A 16640-nucleotide genomic window follows, 5' to 3' on the forward strand; every position below is an offset into this window, starting at 1 on the left:
AACTGCTAATTTGAAAAAAGCAAAAGTTCTGATGGTGTTAGTTTCCACGTTTCAATTTTCTAGCTTTAATGAATGCCATGTTTAAAAAGCTTATTATAGAAAAACGGCTATAGAGATTAAATACCGTCCAAGTTAATATATTTTTATGCGAGATAAATTTTAGTACACTCTGTTCTTAACGCAATTCAAAAAAAAAAATCTAATGGGTTCAAATCTGGCCACCTTGCCGGCCACTCTGTGTTCTCCATGGCATGAGTAATTGGAAAAATATAAAATTTAGCTACAAGAACAAAAAATAAAACTGGAATTAATTATAAGTTTATTTATCACAACTATTGGGGATTCTAAAAGTTTAGCTTGGAGGCAAAATTTAAATTAAATTTAGGAAAACCAACTTTTTTTATAGCACAATGTTAATTTTAGTTGAAGTGAAAACTCAAAATGTTTTTGCGAACTCTGGACTTGTTTTTCCTGCGGTCCCTTAATTTTCGAACGTTGAAATGAATACACAAGGGAGAGACGAACAATGTTGAAGTGTATAAATTTGAGGATTAATTTGTCTGCTAAATTAAAAAATTTCAGTAATCCCCTTCATATTGATGACACCTATCCGATATTATCTCATTCATCCCCCTTTTCATTATTCCACCGTTTGGCTTAGTTTAGAGGTACAGAATAATTTATTAGATAAGCGCTCCTTAACATATCCGATTATCTCGTCTATTCAAGTGTCAAACAATAGGATCTTAAATAATGCGACCTATTTAAGAGTCATAAAATCTAAATTACTGAACCGTAAAAATAGGACGATTTGCTATAAAACTGGCATGTAAAAGCGGATTTTCCCTTAAACCTACCAAAGCATTTGGGATATTTTTATGGCAAGCACTCATGGGACAAACATAAAATCTGGCTTATGTTATTTTCCAATCTACTATTCTTCATTTCATGTATAGGTACTGTATAACAGGTATTATAGTATTAAATCCATTAAAGATACCTCTGGTCTCGATGGGTTTAAATAAAGATTAAATTTTAACTGTCAGGGTTACACCAGAATGGCAGATGCACAATGGGGAAATTAAATTACTTATCTACAAAAAGTAGCGGTAGGATCTATTATTCAAATACCAGGGTCGTTTTAGTAAGCCGGGCCTTTAAAACGGGATTAAAAATCTCCATTCCCTCATCGCCATGAAAGTTTAATTTTTCGAATCTCTCGTTAAATTTTATGTCAACGTTCGTATTTTCCCATTAGGCATTTACATGCATTTTTTTAATTGGAATGCTGTTTTTGCATGACATGGAAAAAGTCCCGAGTCTGGTAGTTGCAATTAATAAAGATTATGAGTGAAAAAGGGAGCAGCCGTCAACTAAACACCTTCCAAATAAAATGTAACTTCACACATGTGATTTTGTCACATCTTAAAGTTCAACTTTGGATGAACTCATACATCTAGATGACTCTTTAAGAATCGAACTATTAATAAGTTAATTTTAACATGAAATTATTTTCCATAGAAACCGCCCAATATCTAGACTCTATTTGAACGTTTCTATGGAAGTTAGTCCGCAGATAAAGATGACAGCATATTAATAATTTGACCCTAAGGAAGGTGTGGAAAGTTGAAAAAAAATCGCTCAATGCGAAAGTGATAGAAGAGAAACAAGAGTTATGAGCTGACTGCCAATTTTTCCTATCTTAAAGGAAATTCTAAATGAGTAGTAAATTCCGGATATACAGTCTGTCCCAAATGAGAATGAACAGCATGGAGATCTCGAAAACGATAATAGAAGCAAAACTGTTTAAATTAGAAAAAAGTTGAGCCATTTAAAGCAAATTAATTATCTGTTTTTATACCGGCTAAATTCCGAAAGGTTACGAAGATATTCAGAAAAAAAAACAAATTTGGCGGTTTTCGTCTTTTACAAATAACTCTTATACGGTTACAGTTAGGGTAATGGAAGTTATAGATTATTAAGACGCTTTGTGACAATTTTATAACAGTGTTACCAGCTTTCTTGTTAAGTCCTTTCTTTCGAAGATTAAATTGTTAAACTTTTGATTTTCGTATAGGTGCAACATCGAATATTTACATTTTTAAAATCGTCATAAAATTCCATTTTCAATTATGTATTACATTTGGTACTTTTCTAAGAAACTCTCTGAGTTATAGTCATTAAAACATTTTTTGATAAGTCGGCTGTGATTTTGACTTACAGCAGTGGTACATAAATAAATAAATAAATAAATGCTATGGAGCCACTAAAAATATTTTAAAGCTGTAAAACCCTCAATTTATTTGAAGTGTGCATAATTATATTTATTTATGCGTATTCCTAAAATCAGTATAAAATAAGAAAAAAGTAATTTAATTAAATCATGTTTTTAGTAACAATAATACGGCTAAATTTAAATAGAATAGCAGTTTCAAAATATAACAAATATTCAAATAAACCACCATTATTATCCAAACATAAATATACCATTTTCACCGTTGCCATAGCATTTATTTATTTATTGTGTACTATTGCTATAAGTAAACATCATAACCGACTTATCAAAAAATGTTTTAATGGCTTTAACTCATAGAGTTTCGGAGAAAAATACTAAATGAATTGCATGGTTGAAAAGGCAATTTCATGGCAATTTTAAAAATGTAAATAAATATTCGATGTTACGTCTATATAAAAGTCAAAAGGTTAACAATTTATTTCCGAAAGTAAGGATTTAACAAGAAAACTGACAACACTGCTAAGAAGCTCTTAAAAAAGTGTCTGAATAATGTAAAACTTTCATTTCTCTAACCGCAACAGTGTAAGAGTCATTTGCAAAAAACGAAAATGATCAAATTCGTTTTTTTTCTGAATATCATCGTAACTATTCGGAATTTAGCCATTACAAAAACAGATTATTAATTCGCCTTAAATTGCGCAACTTTTTCCCAATTTAAACGATTTTGTTTCTATTACCCTTTCCGAGATCCTCATGTTGTTCATCCTCATCTGGGATAGACTGTATGCTTTGATAACTGAGGTTATAAACAGCGGATATCAGTCGGTTGGGGTGCATAATAAAATCCCCATTCTTTAGTGGAACTGCAGATAGTCAATTTATAGCAAACCATTTAGAGTACGCCAACCACTTATGAATGATCGCTTGGTTTCAGAAGCGTCAACCGTAGCTATAACTTCGAAATTGACTTGTGTAAAAAGCTAACCTAGCCGCATAGGAATTAGCTGCTAAAATGACTAATCTGACGCTCATGCTAATGCAATGAGTGCTCATTTTGGGATTTATCATACAGCTAGTACTGAATTGCGTTTGTCGAAGCTGTCGTTGGGTCTCTTCCACGCAATCATAGTGAGACCAACTATGTCTCTAGTGCAATGATCTATTTGCGCAGGTATTCAGAAGTCCATTTACCTATAAACTGTAACGCTGTAAAATTCTCTAGGGGATTTGGAACTCCCAAAGAGGTATCCTCCATGGCTCTACATCCAGGAAAAAAATGAAAGGCACCTAGAGTTGCCAAAGATCCATGCATAAGAGGTCCAGTGAATTTCAGAACATAGGGAAAATATTGAAATATCAAATGTATTGAGTCGATAGAGTTTAGTGGGTGAGTGACCCCTGTACAGTTATCAATCAGTGACATTCCAAAGAAAAGAACCACTTTGGAGGAAGCAACAGTTTGTTTTTCCAACCCGAAGATCCAAGAGAAAGTTAGAGCACGATCAATGATCTCAACGAGATCGAGATTACTTCGGAGTAATTTTGAAACATGAAATATATCAAGTAACGGTGGAAAAGCAAGAGAAAAATATACGACGCCAAAATATGATGCCATATGACTTTACCGGCGTGGACCTGAAAGAAAACTGGATGAGTTTCTGCTGAAAATCGAATTCGCTTGGAAATGTCGGCAGTCATTTGTTTGCTCTATCCAGGTAAAGTCTAATCAAACTACCAAAAAGGCAAATAAAACGTATAGGCAGGATTCTCTCTAATCAAATTGAAGTCCCAGTGATAGCATCGCGTATTTCACTGTGCTAAGTCTCCAGGGTACATGCTATCTGATTTATTTTTAAAAGCTTCTCTCCCTAGAAAAGTTGTAAATAGAATTTACATCTCTCGGTTTCAATGTAACTTAGTTATAGACGGACAATGTTTTCAGGAATGGGATGATCGATACAGATTTTCAACTCTTTGATATGTGTGAGCTAATAAATTTATCTGCACGACTGCAGTGACTCCAAGGAATCTCTGAGGTCGCCTGAATTAATGAGAGTAATGTAAGTTGGATATGGAGTCATTGGACATGCAACATGATTGATAATGAGAACATTGGCATTAGTAATTTACAAATGTAATAACGGATGATATGGATTATCACCAACAAAAATAAAATGGAAAGTAGCTTACCAACGATTGGCTGTAGTGCTAATAAAAATAAAACCATATTAATTGCGACATCTCGAAAACTTACACTAAATAGTTGAGATACTAATTTAATGAACCAGAAACTAAAAACGAGAGGAACAGAGCACTGAAGAGTGATTAGGAGGTCGAGATGATCCATCGTTATAGGCAACCTAATAATAAACGGCACGTTGTTAGCAGGTAATCGGAGAAGAAAAACTCCTAAGGCGATGTTTCAGTAATGATGTGTAACGATCAAATATAGATGCGAGTAACATTACGAAGTAATTGAAACACCATGTACAGGGTGTTCATTCTTCGTTGTAAATGTAGGAAATACCAATTATTATTGAAGTTAGAGAAAAACGATTTTTGTAAAACGAAAATTGATAGGAACCGATAAATCGTAATTCTGGTTTTCTAGATACAAGGTGTTTTTGAAAATTCTGTATTTTGAGACTCTGGCTGTATTTCATTTATCTAACAAGATTTAAGAAAGCAAAAATGCATTGTACAAACTATAGCCGGATTTTTTTTAATGTAACAACCCGTATATATTTTCCCATTTGAATTGAATTTTTCTTGAGCTATTGAAATATGCAAGGTGTTTCAGGTTTTAATATGCAAACTTTAATCGTGTATTGTATGTTCGAAAATAACCCTAGTTTGCTAGATAAACTATATTCCAGAAACGATTCGTTTAGGAAATACAGGGTGTTGAAGTCTAATGTCAAACTAACAATAATTAGCCTTGCACTATCAACTTTTTAGAGCCAAAACGGCATGTTCTATCAAAATGAGATAAAAATAATTTAATTCAAATTAAATTTTTAATAGTATTCTTAAGTTTTATAAAATGAGCACAAATAAAAGAATTCACACAAAAAGTTACAATCAAAAAATAAATTTTCCAAAAAATTTTCCAAAACGCAGTGGCGTACCATTTTTTCTTTAAAAACAGCCGGTGACATGTCGCTACACGCGCCACTGGTAAGACTAAAAAACCATTTTGTGTTACAAAATATGCACATTCCACAGCTATGGAAACCCCTAAAATTTCATTGAAATACCTCAAAGAGTTTTGCAAAAAATAGAGTTTTGGTGTTATTTTAATTAAACTTCAATACCCTGTTTTCCTAAACGAATCGTTTCTGGAATGTAGTTAATCTAGCAAACTAGAGTTATTTTAGAATGTAGAAAACATGATTAAAGTTTGTGTAATAAAACCTGAAACACCCTATATATACAGGGTGTTAGGGAAATAACTTTCACAAATTTAACCAGTGATTAAGAAACTCATTTTGAACAGAAAAGTTCCTTACAAGAGGGGTCGTAAGTACAACCATTTCTCTGGAAAATCAAAACAACATCTTATGAGAATTGGCAACGTTGCGTCGTATTTATTTCATTTCCACACCTAAGTAGCCGCATGAAGTGGGTCGCTTTAGGGTGCTTTGGGGTGCTTTTTTACACGTTTTTTTTTTGGGTCTTCAGGAAATTAAAAAAATATGTTCTTATTTTATTATTTTGAAAAGCCATTTACCTTTAAATTATTGTTATCATCTTTAATTAGAATAACATGTCACGTTAAACATTTCCACCACTCACATCACACTCAAAAACAAATTTATTATTGTTTTTCTACATTAAATGTTCGCAATTTGAGTCCATGCATGCTCCGCTCCAGGTACTCCTTGTTGAAGTCTCTTGAACAAGGTTGAAAATCTGTTTTTTGGCTTCAGAACCAATTTCTCGCTTCTGCTTTAGATGTACAAATAACGCTACGTATATCCAGAAGCTTTTGGGAAACTCGCACAAATGTTTGTCGAGCTGGAAGTTTTCTTTCTGGATAACGATTACTGTAAATGTCCCTAGCTTTTTTAGAATTTTGTATCGCCTCTCCATAAATCAAAAGCACGTCATAATACTCGCGCAAAGAATACATTGTCACGTAGGTGCTCTTAATAAGTCGGAATAAAATCGCTTGAAGCTCGCCCAAATTAACTTTGCGGATGATCTGTTGCGTGTACCGACAAAAGAGGCATTCAGCGAGAACGAAATCATGCTAAAATATTAAAAGTATGGAAGGAGATACAGTCCGTGACAAAACCGAAAAATCAGGGTGGTTCCTTTTCGATGGTACCTAATGGGCTTCACTCGCTCATGGCCCCAGGCGTCTTTGCACAGCATCATATGTCAGATAAGATGGGATGAAATGCAGATGACCACAGCATAACGCAGATGGCTGCATGACTCATATATTATTGAGGTACCAGGTCTACCTGTTTACTGCGCATTCCAATGCCTTATCGCTTCATCCGCAAAGTGGGCGAGCGACCCTCATAAGGGCCATAAAAACAATCAAAACAAAAACAAACTCCTCTTCCTTAGTCACGTTCAGTGCGGCGTTGCCGCTTACGTTTATTTTTACCCCTTAAGGTATCAATCAAGTTTTCAATTGCTTTTAGCAATGTTATTGTTAAACAATTTTAAGTTTTTTTGCTAAATGCCAATCAACATCTGTCAAGTACGTTTTTCCACATTTTTTTTAAATTTTAGAGCTTATAGCTTTTCGGTTACCAACTTTGACATTTTTTTTTTTAAACTATTAGATTTTCGACCGCTGTTGTAAGGAATTTTTTGTTTAAAATCATATTTTTAATCATCGGTTAAATTTACGAAAGTTATTTCCCTAACGCCGTGTATGATAGTCCCTAGTTAATTTCAAAAACAGAGCTGTAATTCAATAAAAGGCAAAAAGAAGCTAAAATTTGTTTTTAGATCGTTTATTAATTTCTATAGTAAACCACCATCAAACCTAGAACATTATATAATGACAGATATAAGAAATATAAAAACAACAAAAGAGGCATTCAAATTGGTTGCTATTTTCTCTTATATCGTACATTTACCGCATCCCATTGTAATTCTGCGTAGTGCATTTAAAATTCATATATTGCACTCTTACAGTGCAAATGCTCGTTGAGTGGAATTATGCATATCTTCAATTGCGTTATGCTGAGTATGATAAATAAATTTTTTAAATATCTCCGTGAAAAGAAGGGATAGCTCGGGTGGCTTTAGGGGTCACCGCACATACATGTTCAGGCACAGTAATTATATTCTCGTGATACTCTATAAAATACACAAGCGTCTCATAGAATTCTGAATTTTCAAATTTTACTTGATTCACAGCTCTGTTTTGATTTTAAAATTATAAGTAGTAACGACACGCGGAAATTAAACCGGAGCTTTTGATAAATGATTTCATTACTACTTTTTTCTTTTTTTTTCTTGATGGATGACAACCTGCTCAGTACCCAACTGGATAATTTTTTAAAATTAAAATGAAGCTTTTTTTATTAACTGTGGACTATTAAATATTTTTAAAAAGGCCAAGAGATCTCTAATTAAAAGTGAAAAAATATAGGCATGATATTCTATTTAAAAAATGCAATTTTAATTCATTTCTAGACAACAGTCACAGATGCAATAAATCTAGATACGCCATACCAAATTCTTCTCTAGATGAAAACTTTTGTATCGTCTTATAATACCGAAAGACGTTAGACAATTGAAAACTAAATAATCTCTCAAACTTTTCGAAAGTTTGACAAGTATCATGCTTGATTAGAACTTTGTAATTTATCCAAATCCTCCTACTTTATTATTTGAAGAAAATAATTTAAAATGTGCAATTAAAAGCCAAAGTAATATGTAAATTACATCAACTTAGTAATTTACACACAATTGTCACTAAATGTTGTCTTCAAATCGAAAAAAATATCAGGGCCGTATTTAAAAAAATCTTGATGATTATTCTTGTCAATCAAAATATCAAACTCGAGTTTACAAAATACTGCAATGGAAAGATGGTTTTAGGTTTCATCTAGGTCTTACCATAGGCGAGGATTTTTTTAATTTGAATTTTTTTGAAATCCCAAAAATAATTGTCTACATCTGTTTGTATCATGAAGCTACTCCCTTGAAAGTGCAACTTTTCTCCCATTTAACCAAGTCTGCATCTATTATCGTTTAAAAAATCTGTATTCTAGGTATCCTTATTTTGGACACAGTGTATAGATTAATACGCACCTTTGATTGCAGGGTCAGGGTGATGATGACAAGTAGACACCTGGCAACCTCGTCTTTGTTCCAAGCTGGGGCAATGTCGTCCGCCGTTCTGAGGTTGCACCTTAATAGACCTGGAACGTGACATTGTTCCAGGACCACAATCGGCGTCACATGGCGACCAGGGGCCCCAGGGAGTCACTTGGCAGTCGACAACTGCAAAAAGAGAACCTGTTGTTAATTGAGCTGTTAGGTGAGTACCATATCGATAAGTTCTTAACTAGCGTAGCCTCCATAAGTCACTTTGACTGATGTAGTTCGACTAATTTATTACTACTTTTCGTATCCCCATCTTGATATTTCAATTTGCCACTAAAAGCAATTAATCTTCATAAGAATGTGTCGCCGGTAAAAGATTGCTTCTAGCTGTTATAAGTAATGTAAGTAATTAATCAAGAAATTATGCATGAAAAACTTCCATTAGACTTAATGCGACGACGATATATTGCGAGTAATACTTTACCCACTATAATATAATCGTATTTCATGACAAAATTGTTCAAATTATTTCCACATATTGTTTAAAGCCTCCTTTACATTTGAAAAGAAGATTTATTTTTTGCGAGAAATTGTTTAATTTTGGGATTTTTAGCGTTTACGCAATAATAGGTACAATGAATATGAATTAAGTAATTAAATTACAAAATGAAAATTTGCAGACAAAGCTGCTTTACAGTCATTCCACTGGTTGCAATTGATTATTTCAGATAGATAGAGAACGAATTTGAGCATAAACAGCCACAAAATAAAGCAGACAATCAAATCAACATATGGAATAAATATATAAAAAACATATCCAATTTTGGACAGAATGGCTGTAAACGCACTTTCTGCAGGGGCGTAAGTGCTTAATCATGAAAGCCGTGTCTGTTTTTTTATCTGCTCTATTTTGTGGGGATTTACGCTCAAATTCGTTCTCTATCTATCTGTAATAATCAACTGCAACCAGTGGAATGACCGTAAAGCAGATTTGCTTGCAAATTTCCATTTTGTAATTTAATTATTTTATTCATATTCAGTGTACCCCTTTTGCGTAACCGCTAAAACTCCCGAACTTAAATTATTCCTCGCAGAAAATAAATCTTCTATTTAATTAAACTCTAGAGATAGCGCCAGATAGGTAATTTTTATAAATTCTTGTCTCATTGAGGCAAACTGTAGTTAGGGGTAACAGCCCTCGAAGTAGCTGTTTCCGTTTGTTTCCTCGAATTCTTTTCTGTCCTTTCTTGTATTATAATCCATGAAATGGCCCCAAAGCAAATTTCCATTTTGTAATTTAATTACTTAATTCATATTCATTGTATTTACTATTGCGTAAACGCTAAAAATCCCAAACCGAAATCCCTTTCCAGTTTACTAGTGTATGATGCAAATAAATTAAATATATGCAGGCCCCTATTACTCACTGAATTTCCCATATTATGGAAATTATAATTTCATTCGGCAGTTGCCCCAGCAAAACTTCGCTCGTTTAACTCCATTTTGGCACAAAATGTCTTTTTACCCGCAAAATATGTTCATTAGAGCCCGATTTGCCTTTCAGAAATAATAAACTCGAGCCACGAAACGTGTGAGGGGTCTTGAGTAGTACAAATTGTTCGTCACCCCATTATTGTTCGAGTAATCTCTGGAGCCCCTTATAGCTCTCTCATACTGTTAATCTTAATGTTGAAGATGCATTAGAAGAGGTTTAGTTCCTATTTGGAAGGATACTTGTTGTTGGAAGATATTGCAAGTTGATGGCTTTGATTCCGATTATCAAAAGTCATCAATGCAAATCATCAATCGTTGGAAATCAATGCTATAGGGTGCGTCTTCTTACACCGGGTGATCGCGTTTTCAGTTTAATCACGGGGATGGTGGTTATTTGAAGAGTCGTGAGGCTGGTTAAATTAGCGCAATTGGACTAAAATTAGGCTGTATTTAATTTTATAATTAAATACCGCGAATAATTCAAAAGCAAAAGTAGCGGATTTCAAACCTGAAAATTACAAAAAGGTAAAATGATGGCTCTTAGATATTCTCAGGATTTTCTGTCCTCTCTCTTCGCACTTTATCCGTGCAATTCGGTAGGATTTGGAGAATTATATTAACGTTTAGCCGTGGCGTGGCATGCGTCCCACAACGTTCCTCTGTAAGTGCTAAGAGCACAAACAATTTCAACGCGCAAGCGCCAGTAGCCGTAGAATAGAGCAAGTAACATTTACGTTGTCTGCGCAACTTCGAGTGTCTATTAACCATTAAAGAAGACGGCATTACTTATGTTGTCCAATAACTGCCAAGAAAAGGGTACAAATAATGACTAGAAAACTATCTACTTTCCCATTTACACGAAACCCTAAAATAGCCAGTACCCATTCAAAACATTTTCTTACAGAGCCAAGGGATGAATTCCCTCCGACAGCCGTTAAACAAAAAGGGATATTCCGAGTTGGAGTAATTTTCCATCGGGACCTAAAATAAATAAGTCAAGTCAACGGTTTGCCATGAGAAATAAATGTTGTCGGGATTTGGGCTTCGAAATAATTCAAGGAATTAATTTACATGTTAATGTTTAGGCCACAAAGAGTTTTTATAAATTTGGACTTTGGAGGCTTATAGTTCTTCCCTCCCTAGAATTTTTGACTGAACATTGCGCTTCCATTATTATCCATCCATTATTATTATTGTTATTATCATTGTTATTATTATTGTTATTATTATTGTTATTATTATTACTATTAATCCCTATTGATGTTTATTACCAGAAAAATAGGGTGTGGACCATTTTTGCTTTTTTGCCTATTAATTTTATTAAGTAATATGGACAACTTCATCGAAATTTTGCAAACAAGAAACCAACTACCTACAGTAAATGGGATAATCATCATCTGCTTTAAAATACGCATTTAAAAACTGTAAATGAATAAGTTTTTTTAACAATCACATCTCTTTTATGCTTCTTTTACTATGGTAGTTTAGGCTTAATACATTTTTTACCTGTTAATCGCCATTTAAAAATAAAAGTGCTCTGGAGACTTCAAACACTCTAGCTTGACATGATTAAGGTCGACATTTTCTGATAGGATGTATCAAATATACGACATCAAAGGGCCCCGGAGTTTTTACCTCACTAATATGATCCCTTTTAGTTATGTATTTGGTATTAATGCACCTTCTTTTGAAGGTGAATTTTAAAAACTTCAGGTTTACCTATTTCATCTCTTAAATACCGTCAAGCAATTTGCTTCAGTGAAAATATTTATCGCAGCAGCACCATCCTGGTAATATTTTAGGCCCTTTGAAACGTCACGATCCTCTTTGCCAGCGGGCCTATTCGGGAAAATATAAACAGAATCAGATTGAGAGGACCGTAGGCAAATCTTTTGATCGTGTCAAAATACCGCAACAAATAAATTTGCATAGTTTCAAAGGGTTCTAGTTAAGGCTTCGTTATTACGACTGCTTTGCCGTGCTTGGAGAAGCGGTGACAATTAAGCGAACCTCGAATGTGGAAAGAATCGGTTCGATTATTATTACTTAATCATAGGTAGTCTTAACTGTTATTGAACAAATAATGGAAATGGGAAGCAATGTGATAGAATATTGAGGCAGGGCGGTAGTAAATAATTTTCACTTAGTGCGTGAAATTAACTCCTTACGATTCTACAATTGAACTCAAAAGCAAAGCTAGCGGTGTTCGGTCGACGGATGGAACGATTTTTCCCAGTTTTAGCAACAGTCGTAAAGAAATCTGCCCAAGTGTTCAATGGTTTTACCTCCTGATCATACAGCAGAAAGCATTCTTACAGAACTTTGTGGAAATGCTCAATAATCTAATTCTCGCTGTCCAGCTTTTATTAGGGCACTTAACTATTTCCGGAATTACTGCCTTCGGAACTTTAGCAACAGCTTCTTCGCCAGTGTCGTTTTTAACTCATTAATAATACCCGTAAACTCACAAAACTGTCTATATGAAAAGAAAACAATTACAAGGGCGATACATCCAATATTTTTGACTGAATACTTATAATTATTTTAATTATGAGTGCAAAAAGTGTACTTTTCACACTCATATTAGTATGTAAACCATGCGCATGCGTACTTGATCTGTCATTGCTAGCGGTTTGCCATCCGCGATTTTCAGGTTATGTTATTAGTGTTTTTTTTTCGAAAGCAATCATAGAAAAAAAAACGTTTCATTAAGGAGAATTATAGAATATTTTCTATACATACGGCTTATTTCAAATTCTCCCCGCAGTCTAGCCATCTTATTTAAAACATTCGGCTATAAATTGAAACTTGCTGCTTTATATTCACGGAAACGTTTTCGATTTATTATATAAAGGCAAAGCAGGCTAATGTAATGATTTTATCTTGTGAGGATTAAATTAAAGCCTTTAAAACATCTTTTCCGTCGACTGAATATGAACACGTTTATTTAATGAATATTAAATCATTTATTAATGCGCCACATTAATGTACGACATTCATCTTTGGGATTACTTTATTGATGAAGGTTTTCATTTTTGAGATTGGGCGTGTTCATGTGTTGATTGGGATTGTTCATGTAATTGTACAAAAATGGAAAGGTGTATGTGGGTAAAGGTACATGTGCAAAAGTGTAATTTGCACCTTTGCATTTTTTTGCAACATTTTTTCATACAACCGAAATGTCATTACTGCCAGTCATAATTGTCAATCGTATTGCCTTCAATTAGTTCGAATTGCCACTGATGCCACTTAAGGCAACTATGAAGAAGACTTACCATAAAACTGCTAAAGTTTTCAACTTAATATTGAACGCAATCCTTAACAATTTTTTTTTGCAATACTGAAATAATCGATCGCCCGATAGTATTAATGTAGTGATGCAAACAAGGATTATGGTCCTAGATGTAGCAATACTTAATTCTTATGATTAAAAATTATCCTTATGTATAGATATTTTGAATATGTTAAAACAAGTTGTTTAAAAACTTAAGAGAGATACGTATTTCTCAATGTCCCCTAAATTTCCAAAATACCCTTTTTGTCAAGAAAAAGAACCAGGGAAAAAATATTGCTTTCTATCTAATTGTTACTAAGCAAATTTAGTCCGATTTTAGAGCATTCGGACCGTACCGATTTAACTTAGAACATATTGGCGTTGTCAAGCTCTCCAACATAGATGATCAACATGTCCATTATTGCAATATAAATTATTGGTAATTCGTTCAGTGAAAAGATAAAATCAGGAATGAATCAATAGCAAATATCTTGGTCTAGAAAATGTCACCACATAGGTGATTTGGTTACATGAGACCCGACACCTCTTGAAGCGAGATCAAGTGGATTTTCTCTAAAAGTTATGTATTTACAATACTTAATATTAATGAAAGAAGGAATTTTAGAAACTGCGTTGGTCACGAAAACCTGAAGAATATTAGGTTCAGAAGTAATTCAATTTAAGGCAGCTTTTGGGTTATTCCATAAGCAAACTGTAACTGAACAAGAAACAATTTAGTATATAAAAGGCGGGTCCCCATTTCATGCCAGCAGCATTGCTTATTTTAAGAATTTTGAGGTCAGTTCAGGTTAGTTCAATGCTTAATAAACAGTATTGAAAGCTTGGTAATTTAAAAGTTTTTTATCCGGTCTCCCAAGATTATTAATCTATGTTCCAACCATTCAAGCGAGGCTGCTTTCCTCCATCAAATTGGTCCCGTACACTAGTATGGATAAAGCACCGGACTGATGCCGGTCGGGAGTCGTCGAACAATCACTTAAACCAATTTATGAAATTGGTATCCCTTCCCTCCGCCTGATAATAAATGAGAATAATAGAAATCCGTGAAGTATATCAATCTTTGTCACAAAAAAACTAAGCCGAATGACCGAAGCCGAAAAGTTCATTCGTTGAAATCAAGAACAAGAAGGGATTTCATCTTCATTTAATAAAAGCTATTAAGACAGAGGAAAAACCAGAACAAACAAAGCACGATGACGAATGGGTGCGATGCTCCAACGAATTTACTGAACAGACACGAGATTAATGGGTATTTTATTAAAATATGATGAAAGTTTTATCGTGCTGAACACCTGAAGGGCTCACATTTTAAGTGCGTTCAGCCATATTTATAGACGATAATCAATTTGCTTTTGTCGTGATAAGATTGAAAACACTTCCCAAGTTTCATCGACAAGCACGATGTATAAATCTGAACAAAGTTTCGACCGCATCGCGGCCTCAAAAACCAACCCCCGTCCAAGGTAAATAAATAGCGGAATCAACCCTTCAAACTGTTGGGCAGTTTGGAGGGCGATTAATCCGCCCGGGTTCGTTAGCTCTCGTCACGTGGTCAAGCCCGCTTTAAACACTGCCCTTCCAGGTTTGATTGATTGAAAAATAATTACTTTTTCCCATTTAGTTTAATTGCTCAGGCAAAATTCAACACCCAGGGGTGCTTTTATGAAAAGTAATATAACAGTAGTAGTTGGTTCAGGAAAAATTTAATTTTTGGAAAAGGGTCAATGAAGCAACCAAGGCCTATGTGAAATTAAAAATCTGAACTGGGACTAGGGGTGATTAATTTTCCTCAGTTCGTTAACTTTCGTCAGGTGGTCCCGTTCATTTGTCTGTGCTCCCTTTATATTACTGTGATTGATTGGCAGTGTGTTTTATGTTACTCCTACTTGAAAACCAACTGATTCTTGCATTTTCTGGAAATTCCCTACATGGGATAGGGAAATATCGCATATCGCAAAAAATAACGAGAATTTTAAGCAAGATACTTCTGCATTAACTGCACGACAAAATATCGCCCATCTTGAGAGAAACTGCTTTCTACTAGGTTTCTACGCAGTTTTGTTTCCTACATGCCCATGCTACATTCCTTCCTAAGTTATTCACATTCCTTCTTAAAGTTATTACCAGACCTCTGCGATAAAAGTTACAAATTTATAGCGTCCATCCTTTGGTGTTTTTATTACACTAACATGACATTCTTTTCCTGACATTGTAACCAAGAAGAAAGAGGTCTAGACATTTTAAGACTCGGGAAGTCCTGCAATCACTAACTCTCGCCGCTTAGTTATTAAAGATATTTCAAACTATAATTTTCAAATCGTTTTGTTCAGTTTCTTGGAAGCCTCCATGGACTTAATGTTCATTGAGCAGCTAAGATGTAATCAGAGAAACACATGCTGGCACTCGATTGCTGGTTTAAAATATATTATTGAAATTTTGGATGTGGAAAAGGTGCATGTGCAATAAAAGTGTGTGTGCAAAAGTACAATTTGCACAAACAAACAGAGAAATAAACTGTTTGTAGATTTCCAGATTATTCATGTAGTTGTCTAAAACTGCAAAGATGTGTGTGTGTGTGAAAGGCTAAATGTGCAACAAACATGTTTGCAAAGGTCCTGTTTTTGCATTTTTTGCAAGTTTTTCTTTCAGTTTTTTCATTCAAGCGCTCCGAAACGTCATTAATGTCAGTCATAATTGTCAATCATACCGCACTTTTGATCGCCATCACGGCTTTCATTATTAAAAACTTCTATTCAGGGTAGTTATTCTTAAACTATCGTACATAATCCCAAATTTATTTAATCTAATTTTTTTAAGAAATTGTCGTATTGTACGAAAAAGTTCAGTGATAGCTTTATCCTAATTGGTCTCGCTTATAAGGATCGGTTGAACGATTTTAACGCCAAGCAGTCTCAAATTTCATAACAACGTGCGTGTAAACTGATTGAACTGATTCTTAGAATTCGTTAATTTTAGAATACAACAATTACTTTTCTTTTGATACCAGAAGCTCATGTAATACATCCTAAATGGTGGATTTGTACACTTTGGATTAAGAGCATTTTTATAATTAAACTTCTCAGAAAATGTGCATATACATAGTGAAAACGCCAACTAGCATGATAAAATCTTTATTATAATTTCCATTAACTTACCAACAGACATTTATCCTTCGAATAAGAATAGTTCGTAATTTTTAGCCACCAGATTTGCATATCCAAATTTCCTTTCGCCAACACTCAAGGAAATTACATGTAACCCCACGCTATTTATATGCTAAAAAGTTCCACCCGAGTATTTTGGTTGAAATAGAAATTA

At 34.1% G+C, this 16640-nt stretch overlaps 1 protein-coding gene across 1 annotated transcript in view; it reads right to left on the minus strand.

Moving 5' to 3' along the window:
* The window catches only part of vex (somatomedin B and thrombospondin type 1 domain containing protein vexed), a 140685-nt gene that overhangs the window by 53986 nt on the left and 70059 nt on the right, over positions 1 to 16640 (minus strand). Inside the window, exon 2 of the mRNA XM_066395880.1 lies at positions 8519 to 8710. Within this exon, the coding sequence (XP_066251977.1) occupies positions 8519 to 8710 (192 nt within the window). The remainder of the gene's footprint in view (positions 1 to 8518; positions 8711 to 16640) is intronic.

Source organism: Euwallacea similis, chromosome 12 (genome assembly GCF_039881205.1).
Source record: "Euwallacea similis isolate ESF13 chromosome 12, ESF131.1, whole genome shotgun sequence".
Classification (NCBI taxonomy): Eukaryota; Metazoa; Arthropoda; class Insecta; order Coleoptera; family Curculionidae; genus Euwallacea; species Euwallacea similis.